The sequence below is a fragment of the Chinchilla lanigera genome, unplaced genomic scaffold (assembly GCF_000276665.1).
Source record: "Chinchilla lanigera isolate Chin_1 unplaced genomic scaffold, ChiLan1.0 scaffold00096, whole genome shotgun sequence".
Lineage (NCBI taxonomy): Eukaryota > Metazoa > Chordata > Mammalia > Rodentia > Chinchillidae > Chinchilla > Chinchilla lanigera.
Genome location: NW_004955497.1, coordinates 3684965 through 3699809, shown reverse-complemented (window position 1 = coordinate 3699809; position 14845 = coordinate 3684965). Strand labels below are relative to the sequence as shown.

Sequence of the window (14845 nt, the reverse complement as noted above, 5' to 3'; positions counted from 1 at the left end):
ATTTCCGGGTGAGAAAAAGACCCCCGATGCTCAAAGGAGGAAAGGTTCACTTGGCTCCTGTTTTGTCCATAACCGGCTGGGTCCAAGGCAGGGCGGCATGGCAGAGGGGCCTCACAGAGCAGAAACAGTTCATGGCAAAGCAGGGCAGGCAGAAGGCAGATGGCAGCATGGCAGCAAGCAACCAGAGACAGGCCTCTTTTTGTCCCTTATATCTTATCCAAGTGGCCTACCTTTAGGGCGGGCAGCAGTCACACCCTTAATCCTAGCATCGGACCCTTGATCCCAGCAGCACACACCCTAGATCCAGCCACCTCTGAAAAGCCCTGCTTGTGGCTGCATGAGGCTTTAGGGGGACATCCAGACACAAGTCGTAACAATGGAGCAATATTTAGTGAGAGGCCGGACATCTGCCTCTTCACTTTGAATTAGCTCCTGGTAATAAGTAACACCAGCTCTATGTGTGGGGCTGGCTATGTGCTGCTTGTAAAAATGATAGCTAACTCATGGAGGTTGGCAGTGTCTACAAAATTAAGATCAGTTTCAGTTTTTTGGAGGTAATACATTTTAAGCATGTAGAGACATGACTTACGGTAAGATTCTAAAACTCCTGATTTCTATTTCTGCCTTTATCTGCTCCTAACTTATACTCTACCATCGCTTCATGCACTGCAGCTCTCACTGGCTTCTCCAGATGCCTTGATGTCCCTCCTTCTGCTGGGACAGGCTGCTGCTGGCCGGTCCCATCCACACACCTGGGGTGGCTGCTCTTGCCCTGCTTGAGGAAGATACCACATCTACGTGCCTCTCAGCTACACCTTCCTATTCATGTTAATGTCAGTTCAGAATGTCACATTAGTGTCTCAGGACCCTGTGGCCTAGTTAAGCATGTAGGTTCCCTGAGTGATAAATGAAGAGGAGACGGCCTGCCATCTAGAACTGAAATAGGTATTTAGGGAATATATCCAGCAATAGAACCTGGGCTTCCTCCCTTTGGTGAATCCACCCACTGTGCTGTGCTTTCTGAGCCGGGTCTGGGCACGTCACCTGTGTGATGAGGGGCGGGGCTGGCAAGGAGCAGGGCACCGTGTGCCCACTCACTGTACCAACTGTGTACACAGACGTGCCCACTCACTGTACCAACTGTGTACACAGACGTGCACTTTGTTCCACGTGGCCAGGCATTGGCGGCATAAACAGGTACAGCCCGAGCCACTCATGGCAAATTGTTAAACTGAAGCTCCTTAAAAGAAAACTCAGGGAGCAATGCTTATTTTGAACACATTTCTACATATGGAAATACCAAGGACCAGGCTGAGATGAAATCAGTTGTTTGTGTAAATCTGTGATACGGCATCATGTGACTGGAATCAGCCTTCGGGCCATACCTTTAGGGAATGTCCCCAAATGCCTGATTTTCTGGCAGGCTGAGGTGGAGCTTTTCCTTTTTTAACAAACAAAGTGCCCACAGTTGACACTGAGTAGCAGGCGCTCCACTGTCTTGTTATGACGTGACTTGTGTGAGTTGTACTTTATTTCTAAGTTTGAATTTGTAGATTTTATCCTTACTGTACTTGACTTTCAAACATGCTCTTATTTTTGTCTTTCATTTTTATTTACACTTAGCTTTGTGGGAGTTTACACAGCACCCTGGTCAGGGACAGAGGATGGGTGTCATTTTCAGATATCTCCTCCGCACAGCCATCCAGACAGAACTTGGATCATTAGGAAATGGCAAAATTGGTGGCCTCAGTAAGTTCTGAAAGTCTGTAGCATTTTTCATCGTTGAAAATAACAAGTGTCTTGATAGCTCAAATACTGAAGAAAGCTGTGCGGATCTAATACAGCATAGCTTTAATATTTCTTGGCCCTTCTTCTGAGGCTACAGTGTCTTCTACTGTCCTTTCAATGTTTTCTATCCTATGCCTTTGCAATGCTTCCCACACACTACCAGAAACTTCACGAGCTGATGCCTTGCACGTGATCCTCAGGACACACGACAGGACTGGGGCTGTTAGACTCACCATTCCATCACTACTTTGAAAAATGATGTCCATTTGAGAAAGGGCCTCGATGTTACCAGCACGCGCATTGACATGTATGCCCCTCGGCGCATCCATGCTGAGACTCCTTGTGGGGGATTCCAACCTGAAATGAGAGAAGAGGCCAAGAAAAACATTCTTATAGAAATTCATCCTTGATCTGGGGGTGGTGGGAATGCGCCTATAGTCCTAGCTACTTGAGAGGTGGATGCAGGAGGATCACTTGATCCCAGGAGTTCTGTGGCAGCCTGGGCAACGTAGTATAGTGAGATCCTGTCTAAAAAGAAAAAAAAGGAAAAGCCACCTGTTTGTGTCTAGGTGTCCCTCCAAAACTTCATGCCATCCGATGATGTTTTTTGGAGGTGGCTGAATCTAGAGTGTGTGATTGTGCAATGCTGGGATTAAGGGTGGTAGGGTTAAGGGTGGGCGATTGCTGGGTCAGTCTGCTGATTGGATTGGCACTGCCCTAATCCTAGTAGATGGGGTACAAGATAAGGGACAGAAAGAGGCTTGTCTCCCCCTTCCCTTGTTGCTTGCTGTCTTCTGCCGCCATGAACTGTTTCTACTCTTGATCCCCTTCTGCCAAGCCACCCTGCTTTGGAGTCAGCCGATTATGGACTGAAACCACCACAAAATGTGAGCTAAATAAACCTTTTCCCTGTTAACTTTGGGTGTTGAAGTATTTTGTCTCCGTGATGAGAAAAGAAACTAAGACATAACTCCCTCAACCAATGGTTTAGTACAGAGGATGTAATTAGTATAATTAATGGGATATAGAATCTTGAAGTCATTCTTGAATTCTATGTACTATGCACTATTCATTGATAAATACAGGAAAAATGTTAGTAAAGAAAAGAACGTCCTGCCAGTGAAAGGCTGTGGAATTGGCATCCTGTAAAAAATAAGGAAATACAGCAGACAGTCCTAATCGGCGTGGTGTTCAGATGGCACGGTTAAGTAGTCTTGCAGGCCACACAAGAAGAAAATACCATTTGTGCATGGTTTTATAAAGCTATTATAGGTAGTTAAGTTGGATAGAAATTAACATACAGTCAGAGAGGGACTGGGCTCTCAAGGAAGCCTGCACAAAAATGTAGGCATCAGAATTGTGGTTGGGGGCACATCCGAAGAAGGCCGGGCCTCAGGAGGAAGATGCAATGGCCAGGCCTGAAGGCCTGCCTAAGGGAGAAGCAGTAACTTGAGATTATACTGTAATTAGCACCTCCTGGTCCAGGAAGTCCAGGCAGGCATCCGTGGTGACCTGAGCATCTGTACCCATCGCTTCCCAAAAATGCCTCTGTGCTTTCTCTGCACCCTTGCTTGCTACACGACTTGTTTCCCTGTTGGATCAATATTAGCTAAGTGGCCGTTGTAATCCTATAGGTTGGTTGTAGCTGACCTGCATTGTGCCCACATTGTGACTTTGCTGTATAAACTCCCCCTGGCAAAGGGCCTCAGTGGCCACGCCATTCGGTGCACCTCCTAGAAATCCAGGAGCTATTCTTCTCTCCTTATTCCCTACATAACTCCCCTAGCTTCTTCCTTTGGCTTGCACCTTCATTCCTTGGTGTTGTGGGACCACGAACGCAGCTCTTTTGACATCTACCAGGTCGGGAGTTATATTTCTCCCTATATCAAAGCTATTGCAATATTTACTTAAAATACAAACTTATTTAGGATAAAAAGGGGCAGATTTAAGAACAACACATTCGTTTGATACATGTTCATGAGACAGAGTAAAAGTTTGGTTTAGGTTTTATTTATTTAATTTAGAAAGATTACAGAGCAGATGAAAGAATCTGTTTTGGAAAAACACTGAGTTGACAAGGTCCGTAGATCGGCTGGAGACGGGCCTCAGACGCTTGGTTGTAAAATTTATCAGATTGTCCTTGTGATTGGGCCGAACGTAAGAACAGAACCAGGAAAATACAGGCCAGAAAAATTCTCTGGTTTGCTTCTGCCTGGAAAGGAATGAATTCCCACCAGATGGCACAGTATGAACACTTGAAGTATTTTCAGCTGTTTAGTTGGAAGTTGGAAAGGCTGATTTCATAAAAGTGTGCGAAGATCCGCAAGAAAGAGAGCAGACAGAAACAAGAGTGTGATTTCGGAAGTCCCGCCCACTGTAGGGTAGGACTTGACTGGGTGGGGCTTAGGAAGGGAAGAGAGAGGGGAAGGACGTAAGGATAGTACCTTAGGAATGACTTTGCCTATAAAGTGATACTGTTTGAAGGCTCTGTCCCTCTTTCTCCCTGTCCCTCTCCCTCTCTGTCTCCTTTCTCTCTTCTCTCTTTGTCTCTGTCTCTGTGTCCATCTCTCCTCTCTGACTCTCCCTCCCTCTTTTTGTCTCTCTCTCTGGCTCTGGTTCTGTGCATTGAACACAGAACCTTGTGCAAGTGCTCTCCCCCTGAGCTGTACGTCTGGCTCCGTATAGCGCTAAATCAGAGGGATGGTACCTTTCAAGGTTTGTGTCCATAATTACTCAGACAGACAAGACGAAGTTTCATTTTCATAGGTACATATAAGACTTACCCTGCTGCACATTTTGAAGTCTTACCTTGACTATAAGAAAACTCTTAAAAGACATTTGTAAGATTTTTGGTCAAATTAAGTCGGGCTTACTTTTGGGGAAAGTACTTTGGTGTGTGTTCGCTGTGCCTGTCGCCTGTCCAGCTTGCTGCTCTGCTCTCCACAATTCCCTACATCCTTCCTGCCTGCGGAGAGGGAAAGGGAGAAGAGTACATGAGCCCGTCTTAGAAGCCAGAACACAGGGGACCTCGAAGGTCCCAGTGAAGGCGAGTCTGCTTCTGAGATCAGTTATTCAACTGCAACAGAATGAGCTCAGAATGACCATTCACTAGCATCGGGTAGAAAGATGGGATGCCTGTTCTCTTGTAAAGGTCACAGCTGATACTCCCTGAACAAACGACAGAGCAACACGAGAAAAGTGTAGCAGTTTTATTTAATCCATGTTTTACATGACTTGAGAGCATTCAGAAAGAAAGACCCAGAGGTAGTACTTTCCATTTCTATGCTTAGGAGTTTGTTTTTGCTTTTGAGGCAGGGCCTTGCTGTATAGTCCAGACTGGCCGTAACTCACTTTGTAATCCAGGCTGGCTTCAAACTCATAATCCTCCTGCCTCAGCCTCCTAAATGTTGGGGTTAAAGCCATACCCAGAACTCTACTCAGGACAGCCATGTGGAAATGTGGTTGGATAAATGGTGTGGCACGATGGTCATAGGGTGCATGTGCAGAAACCAAGATGATATGATGTCATCGGGTGGTACGTACAAGTGTCCCATCCTAGACGGAAATGTCCCTGTGCAGTGCATGACTGCAACCGGCATGACTTAGATGAAGACCACAGCTTATAAACAACGCCCCAGAACTATATCCAAATGCTCATATGTTTGCATAGATATACTTTTTCTTTTATGTTTATATTAAGTATTTTGGTCAATCACTTTATTTTCAGGACGTAAGAGATACTTTGCTTTCAGAATTTAACTTTCTCATTAATTCAGCTAAAGAGATATATGGAAGATTTAGAAACTGGCTTTGTCAGATCTTACAGTTGATTGGTGTTATAAAAATACAATGACAATTAAGATGTTTGCTTGTAAACCTAAAGCTTTAGGTTGTGTTTCTTTTTAAAGAAAAATAAAGAGAATTCAGTTATGTCCCAAAGATTTGCCAATATTCTCTTTTTTTTTTTTTTTTTTTTGGTACTGGGAATTGAACTCATGACTTCACGCTTGCTGGGCAGGTGCTTTGCCGCTGAGCTAAACCGCCAGCCCCTGCTGACATTCATTTTTAACTGGTTTTCAATCATGTGTGGCTTCAATATGGCTCAGGCGTATTGTATTAGTGATATTTAACAGAAGGGGAAGGGTTATAGTGGGCCGTGGATACTAGTTTGGTTTTAAGCATTTTCAAGCTGAGATTAACCCCAAATTTTAAAGATATGATGAAAGATCAGGAAGCACAAATATGAATATGATAAGAAAACAACCTTATTTTTATTTGTGGAAGAAAGTTCCTGGGATTACGGCTGAACGATGAGTGATTAACCCTATATACCATATAATAATATCCAGTTTTCAAAAAGTTGAAATCTAATAAACGTACCTAGTAAAATTAAACAGCATGATTTTATATTTCTTTAGAAATTTCCTAAAAATACCGCATATGTGTGTTCTGGAGTTTATCTTAAAATTTTGTCTTTTTCTGGTTTTCAAAATAGCAAAACCAGCCAGATTTCCTCCCCTGGAAAGAGTACAGAAGGCTTCCTGAAACTGAGCAGTGAGCATTTTGTGGGTTTTTATGCATTGGCGTTGAGACTAGTCTTACCATATTGAATTTTCACAGCTGTGGATATAAAAGAAGAATGTTAGTTTGTAGAGATTTCTCTTTGGTAGGGTGTTAAGGATTCTAGGAACATCAATTCTGTACAAATCCAGAAACAGCCAACTGTCATTCTTTCGTTGGGGGAGTCCAGACTTATTTGGAGGCAAAGGAGAAGCCAGTATTCATAAACACATGCTGGTGGTCTCTGGCCTAAGGGTTCAGGAGCAGTGAGCGAGGTCGGGACCAAAGGCTTAGCAGACAGGAAAGACCTAAAATAAACCCTGCAGAGAGTCCTGTCCATCCCGCGGTCCCTAACCTATACAGTCTCCTGTCCCGAATACCCCAACGCAATGTTTCTCAGTCCTGCATCTCAAAGACGCATGCGTTCTTTACAATTCACTTAGATCCTTCTGCTCGGAATCTCTTTACATTCACCTGGACCAGTCTTCATTCTAATTTTACATAGCAGCTGTGGTGGACAGTTCTGCCAGAGGAATTTGATGATAGTTCCCATCTCTTTGGGCAAGCACCCCAAGGAGACTTTTCTGACCTTCGTTTGAGCCATAGCATCCTCCTGCAATATGTTGATGATCTCCTCCATTGCCTTACCAGGAAGATAAGCCACGCTCAGACCACTGTCCTCCTTAACTTTCCAGCAGAAAGGGTTAGAAGGTCTCTAAACACAAAGCCCAGCTTATGTTTCCTGTTACCTGGGTCTCCATATCACCCCCACTACTCATGAGATTCCAGAAGAGTGAAGGGCCACAGTCCCTTCCCTACCACTCCCTAAGACTAAGCCCAAGCTCCTCTCTTTTTTGGGGGCTTCAGGTTGTGGATCTATAATTTTGCTGTCACAGCCAAACCACTCTATGATGCCTCCAGGGGCCACCCTAAGAAATTTCTCCCTTCTGACCCGATGCTGACACATGCCTTTAAGGAGCTTAAGAGGATCCTAACCAGGACCTGCTTTGCACCTCCCTAACCCGGACAGGCCATTTCACCTCCATATCCAGCCATAAGACCGCAGGCCCTGGGACTCAGCACAACCTGCAGGGGGCTGCCTACTTCTGGTAGGCTGTTTTTCCGCAGCAGCTTGACTCTGCCTACCGGAGCTGGCGGCTTTGCCTTAAATCAGGCAGCCGGGGCCTCCCACTCACAAAAACTCAGAAAACGATTTCCCGTCAGCCTCTTCAAGGTTGAGCCTCTCATGGATTACCAGACTCCTTAAACCGCAGGGCCCTCCACCCTGTCTCTCCTGGAACTCAAGTCATACTCTACCCTAATACAGCCTTTGGTGTCTTTCTGCCACAGCCCCCTGTAAATCCGGCCATGCTTCCGCCTACACCGGCACACAGCAATGCTGAGGACCACTCCTACCCCAAGACAGTTTTCCTTAGCAGTTTGTCACCATCTACCCTCTACCCATATCCTGGGAGCCTCTATTTGTTGATTGATGGTAGTGCCCGTAGAACACCCCCTTACCAGGCTGCTTATGCTACGGTAGGGGGCTCCTGACAGTGAATGTGCTTCCCCTGCAGAGGAGTGATTGAGGCCACTCCAGTTCCCAACGGGACCACCTCACACACGCTGAGTTTATGGCACTAACCGGGTGCTGACTTTAGCAAAGGCTGGGGCTGTTAACATTACTGATTCTAAATATGCCTGAAATAGCCTACATTCCAATGCACAAATCTGACAGGAAAGGGGATTTTTTTTTATCAGCCAAAGGAATGCCCACTGCAAGCGCAGAGCTGATCCATGGCCATTCCAGGCAGCCCTTCTTCCGGCCAGGGCCGCAGTGATTGCAGGGGCATCCAAGGGGGAGAGGCGTGCCACTGCAGGAAAACACACGGCAGATGACTGGGCTTGTGGAGTGACCTTAGGCTCTTTCCACCCACATACTCCTTCCCTTATCAGTAACAAAACCAGAAATAATTTCCCACAGTCCCTGCCTAGTAAGGTAACCTTGAGCCCCCACCTCCACGGACATCTCTTCCCCTTATCAGTCTCACCAGCCTTCAGTAGGGGGAGGAATAGAAGCCTCAGGAGCAAGAAGCCACCTTCCCTAAGCTGTGGTGGTTCTTACAGAGAACTAGCCCTGCCCCGGGCTCGAATATGCCTCTCCTTGCCGAGCTGTGTTACACTTTCATGCAGGGTCTCTTTTCCTCCTAAAGATGACAGGGCGAGAAGCCATCTGCCTGTAAAGACTGGCAAATGGACTTTACTCTTACCCCTCCATGGAGAGGACCTGCTATCTACTGCTCTGGGTAGATAAAAGCGCAGCGTGGGTAGAGGCCTTCCCAACAATCAAGAAAAGGGTTTTACTGTGGCTCACATCCTCCTGACTGAGATCAGCCCACGTTTGGGCTCCTGGTTTCCCTGCAGTCAGATAATGGACCAGAATTTACCTCTCAGATTTCTCAACGCCTGACAAAATCTCAATATAAACCGGCACTTTCATATTCTTTATCATACCCCATCACCAGGAAAAGTAGAAAGAGCGAACACACTCACTAAGCTTACTGTACAAACCCAACAGCATCGGGTCCAGCACCTACCACTGGCTGTCCACACACCCCGGAGAGTTGGGAGCTCTCCCTCACAGGCCTGCTGTGCTGAGCCCTTTGAATTGCTGTATGGAAGCCCCACACCATCAGACAGTTGATTCCAACGTCTCCCTGCACCAGGATCCCTCACCTGTCATTTCCCTACGTGCGTCCCTAAGTAAGTGGGTTTCATATACTGAGACTCAAATCCTGAAACCTTACTACTCCCTAAGGAATTCAACCCTCCCTCACACCAGGGGCCTGGGCTTACATATGGGCCTCATTAGACCCCTTGCCCCCCAAATGGGATGGACCTCAGAAAATAGCTCTCACAATGTAAGAGCTGAATTTAAGGGCTTTCCATATTGGGTACACTTCTCCGCCCTGTAGCTGGCTAAATCACCCCTCATCTGCTCTTCTGCAAAGCCCACGTCATCAAGATCTCACACCTACGTCCAAGAGTAGTAACAACGCTGCCAAAGAATGGCTTTTCCCCCAACCTCTTCCAAAACAGTCCTTGATATTCTGGCCCCAAAACTTCCATCTTATCTACTCCCCTCGCCGACAGTAACCTTTTGGAGATTCTCTGTGATCTCCAGCTTCAACAATTCTGCTCTGAGCTCACACTCACTCAGATAGGTTTTTTTCCCCTTGTATATATGGTACCAAAGTCTTAATTCTATTCTAGGTCAAAAGTCTGCTTTCAGGAGGCCCACAACAAAAGTGAGACTGGACTTCCAGCAAGTGACAGGCATCTGGATCATCTATTTACTTCTTAATTGTCTAATTGGGATAGCTATGGGAAATAATATGATTTCATGCCCCTCTGGGGCAAGGGATCATAGTGCTTCCCTCCGTTGGGTATGCTAGACATCCCCACTAATGCCGAGGGAGGTTTCTCTTGGTGTCTTGCTGTGGCACTGGCACAAAATTGGACGGCTTTGTCTTGCTGAAATAGATACAGGGACCTGAGTTGGATGACAGCTACAAAGCTGGCAAAAATCTGCTCGGATGAGGTAATACAGGGCGACCACTCCACAGGACATACTGCCCCTACTGGCCGGGAGTGGGTAGTGCTCTAATACACGGCATGTAGAACTCTACTGTGAGAGGCGTTGGGCAACATTTTGATCTCAGCAGCACAGCGGGACAGACACCTGCACCTCTGTCTCAGCATCACTCATGTCCCTGCTTCCACTGTGTGGTGGAGTGGGGAAAAATACCATGGAGTGGTACCCATAGATATGGCTCCCAGAGGATATTTATGGGTGTCCAGTCAATATGTGTGGTCCTATTTACCTGCCAATTGGTCAGGACGTTGTACCTGGGGCATCCTTACATTCCCATGATATTCTTTCCTCCCTCCCAGCACGGCCCTAGAGCTGGGACGCAGTGTGCTCCCTACGGCACCGCACACAGCCCACGCCCCGGTGGTTCCTTAGCTGTTGCCTTTCTGGGGGAGCTGCTGTTAAGGCACAGTTAGATACAGAGGCCCTCGCGGAACACCCGGCCCCTGCGTTTAATGTCCCTCATCCAGTGCTTAGACTATTAATGCAGGAGACAACCCAAGTGAAAAAGGCAGTTTTACAGAATTGCGTGGCTTCAGATTTGCTCACAGCTGCCCAAGGTGGGTAGCTGCACCGCTGTCCATGCAACACACTGTACCTTCATCCCAGATGACCGGGCACTGTAGCAGCAGCCTCACAAAGAGTAGACAGTGGAGTCCAAGAGGTACAAAGATGTCCCAGGACCCCGCACAAGGACGTGAGATTCGCTGAAATCCGACCTTCTGTCTTGGAGCTTCCCTTCTGAGATGCCTCTTCTTCTAGGACTTGCTGTCTACTTCTAGCCCGCTGACTTAATTTGTTTCAAAGCTTTCTCACCAGCAGAATTACAGCCGTTTTCACAGGCAGTCACCCGGCCCACGTCAAGGCAGTTCTTCAACCTCCACAGAGCGGGTCGCCGTCCCGAATCAGCCGAAGCAGTGAACCAGGACGCCCGCCTTCCCTAACTTAACCACAGAGTGGGGAGGAGGGAGTTAGAGGGCTGCTGCCTTGACCAGAGGCCGACTAGGCCAAGCCCCGAGATCTGCAGCCTTATTGATGAGGGCGTCGGAGACTGCTACCTTCCCAGCCGTCACGGGGAAAGCACAGGTAGGCCCCCAGCCCAGAGGTCACAGGCCGCAAAGCACAGTACCCCCCTTGCAAGAGAGCGACAGCTCCCTCCTGCAAACCCACAAAAGCCCCTCAGCCTATAAGGGGGCGCCGCGCCGGCCCTCACGCCAGCCGCCCCTCTCAGGTTTGCTCTGCTTCAGCCTGTCCTGACTGTTGAGCTTGCATCTTTGATCCTCCTTTTCCTGACGTTGATGTCATTCTGCAACAGGAAATTTTGAGCTCCTTGATAATCCGATGGGCCTGCCGTCGTGTATTCGATCTGTGAACTGAAGCATCACTCTGTGTTTCTAAGTGCTCACACTCACTGACGAGCTCGGCATCAGTGTTGACTCTGTCCTCCTCACGATTTGCCAGTATGTGGCACTGCTGGAGCGAAGGTATTTTTATTTTGATGGGTGTTACACTGTCTTGTTTTACTTTTGATTTCCCTGATGACTAGTGTGGTCATTTATATTTTAAATTTGTTATCAACCTTGTTTCTTCTGCGCATTGAACATCTGTTTTGCTTTTCTAATGACTTTTTAAAAATGGAAGCTGGGGTTAGTGGTGCAGGCCTATAATACCAGAGCTCTGGGAGGCTGAAGCAGGAGGATCACAAGTTCAAGCCCAGCCTAGCCAATTTAGCAAGACCCTGCCTCAAAAGAGCAAATAAAAGCAAATGGGCTAGAGATATAGTTCTACTGCAACAGCACTGGGTACAACTCCCAGTACCATAAAGAATTTGCAGGGGTTAAAAACTATATCCTATGACTATTGCATGTTTCTTTGCACAAATGCCTGTTTCACTGCATTATAGGCTACATTCTACTGTGCCATTGCTAATGTTTTTTTAATTATTATTTTTTATTCTCTTTAATGATTTGATCAGTCTTGCATTCTTACATCTGGCAATCTGAGCAACTTCGTGGAAGATAACAATATGCAATATAGCAACCACTGTTAATCCCTATCATTTTGTTTTGAAACCTTGTATCATTTTTAATGTTTTTGCTTTGTGTTGTTTTTGTCTGTGATATGGGTATTTTACTATTGTTCTTTTTTTTACTGTTCTCTTTAAAATAAAAAAAAAAAACTATATCCTACTACCATAGTATGTTTAAGTGCACAAAAATTTAATGTAAATATAGCCACATTTAACAGTTTTCTTTAAATGCATGTTCACTGTCTTACTAAAAAGCTTTAGGTTGTACACATATTTTCTTTTTTTTTTTTTGTCTTTTTGAGACAGGGTCCTGCTAGGCAGTTCAGGCTGGACTTGAGCTCACTTTGTAGCCCAGGCTGGTCTCGAACTCGAAACGATCCCCCTGCCTCAGCCTCCCAAGTGCTGGGATTACAGACGTGTGCCACCACGCCCGGCTGCATTTTCTTTTAGAAATTTTGTTTTTCACTTTGTCTTCCACAATGTGGAATTTTGTTATATTAAAAATTTTTGTTTTCCATTCACTGCTTTATGCTCTATGTTTGTAGTTTTCCCCTTTTCTTTGGCTTCCTTCCCTGTTGTCACTTTCTGGTGAATATATAGTTTACTAATTTTTCAGTCTTTCCTTTTTTAATAAAATAAATGACAATAAGGATTATATTTTCCCAGAGTGGCCCTTGATTTAAGTAGCATGTTTTAAATGTTTGTCGTCAGTTCTTCAGGACCTAAAAATAGATCCACCATATGATCCAGCTATCACACTGTGTATATTTCACTTTCTCAAGGAAAATTAAGTCAGTACATCAAAGTGATACCTCTGCTCTCATGTTTATTTTAGCACTACTCACAACAGACAAGACATGGAGTCACCCTGGCTAACCCTGAGGGATGAGCAGTTGTGGAAAATGTGGCAGACATGCACTGTGGAATACGATTCGGTCACAAGAGGAGTGGAACCTTGTCATTAGCAATGACATAGATGCAACTGCAGGACAGAATGTTAAGGGAAATAAGTCAGGCACAGAAAGACAAATAGTGCATTCACGTTCTCACTCATCTATAAAAGCTGAAAAAGTAGGCTTCATAGAAATAGAGGACAGAATAGTGGTCATTAGCAAGGGTTGGGAGAGTAGTACGTTAGGAAGAGATTGGATAACAAGAATCAAAATATTGTCAGTTAGGAGAAATAAGTTCTGGTGTCCTGCAGCAGCGCAGAGTGACTACAGCTTACAGTCATTCTATATTTTATACAGAAACAGAAGAAATGAATTCCAGCACTTCCAACAGAAAGAGATGGAAAATACTTAAGGAGGTGGAAATACTAATTTTCCTAACTTGCACATTACATATCATATAGATGTTTTAAATTATTATGCTGGAGCTCATAAATAAATTAATTAAATGAAATAATTGTACTGGAAATAAAACAAATTATACATATTTCAAAATTCTTTTTGTTATTTCCTCTTACCTTACACATCAGCTATTTAATAAATTTATTTTTAGTTTCTAAACTATGCATATTTTAAAATTATCTTTTTACTAGTGACATCCAACTTAACTGATTTTTTCTTTTATTAGTGACATATGATTTAATTGATTCTAGTCCTGGGGCTGCTGGGCACACTATTTGATCCACTTGGGCTATGGGTGGTCCGGACTTGGGTGGAGTTTGGGGTCGGGGTTTTTGTGCACCCTGGGCTATTGCTTGGCCTATGGATCCCTAAGGCATTCAAGCCCCAGCCCCCATCTCTGGAGTTCCTAGGAGTACCTTGGTTTAGCTCCCCTTGTCTGCTCCAGCCATGAGCTTCCTTTTTATTGCTCAGCCGTAGGAAATACCCTGATGCTTCCAGACTGGGTCATTTTACTTACCTGTGTTCATTTTATTCGCTGTGTGCCAGGCATTGTTCCCAGCAGTTTACTTATTCCCTGCATGGTTTATATCATGTCCCCACATGGCTGCAGAAGATTCAAACTTCCTTTCTCAGATGCCATCTCAGATTATCTTGGGAAGATTTTATGCTCATTCTTTCATGCTCCGACTATCATTTTGTATTTTTGTCAGAGCAAATAATTATAGCAGCCAAATTTCTTTGCATTTTTTTAAATAGACTATTAACTCCTTAAGGTGAGAGACCATGTCTTTCATCTCATATAACTAGCGTACAGATTCTGGTGCATACACACCTCATATGTTTGTGCTGAAAGTTTTAAAAAGGCTAAATTACATTATGTGTAAATGAAAGGTAGCTTTAATGTGGTATGTCAGAGTCTGTACTTTCCTGTGAATGATTTTGCCATTTGTCAGGTGAATCTAGCTTCTGTACAAATCAATTGCCTTTCCTCTTTAAGAAAATAATGTTTCTGTCTATGACTACCACTGAGCAAATATCAAGTATTAGGTTGTAAAAAGCATGTACATTGCAGAGATGTATTTATAAATATATCGTGACTTTAACTTCCAAATTCCACATTAAATATTTTATTAGATTGATGAAGATATTTGCAAATCTTTTTCACTATACTTAGTTCAGGAATAGTCATGCTATTAGAAATGAACAGAAAAACCCTGCAACATAGTTTACAGTAAATATTTGCAGAAGAAAATATACTATCATATAATCAAACACTGAAATCTGGTAGTAAATAAAGGCATAAATTGTAAGAGGGTTGACAAGTTGTTCAGGGAATAGGATATACGCATATCGAATTTGGAGTCAGCTGAATTTGACTTATCAGTCACATTTTGAGCTCTGTAACTTAAAACACAGTACGACCCAGATCTCATTGTCTTTCTTTGTGAAGTTGTTTACATTTTA

General features: G+C 44.7%; 1 protein-coding gene and 1 long non-coding RNA gene across 2 annotated transcripts in view; one reads left to right on the top strand and one right to left on the bottom strand.

Moving 5' to 3' along the window:
• The window catches only part of Sgcg (sarcoglycan, gamma (35kDa dystrophin-associated glycoprotein)), a gene marked incomplete in the record, with an annotated part of 110740 nt that overhangs the window by 2971 nt on the left and 92924 nt on the right, over positions 1-14845 (bottom strand). The window contains 1 exon segment of the mRNA XM_005406371.2: positions 2022-2145. Within this exon segment, the coding sequence (XP_005406428.2) occupies positions 2022-2145 (124 nt within the window).
• LOC102016291 lies at positions 8964-13441 on the top strand. Its single transcript, XR_264201.1, has 3 exons — positions 8964-11086; positions 11316-11484; positions 12865-13441. It is a non-coding gene; the product is annotated as an uncharacterized LOC102016291 (long non-coding RNA).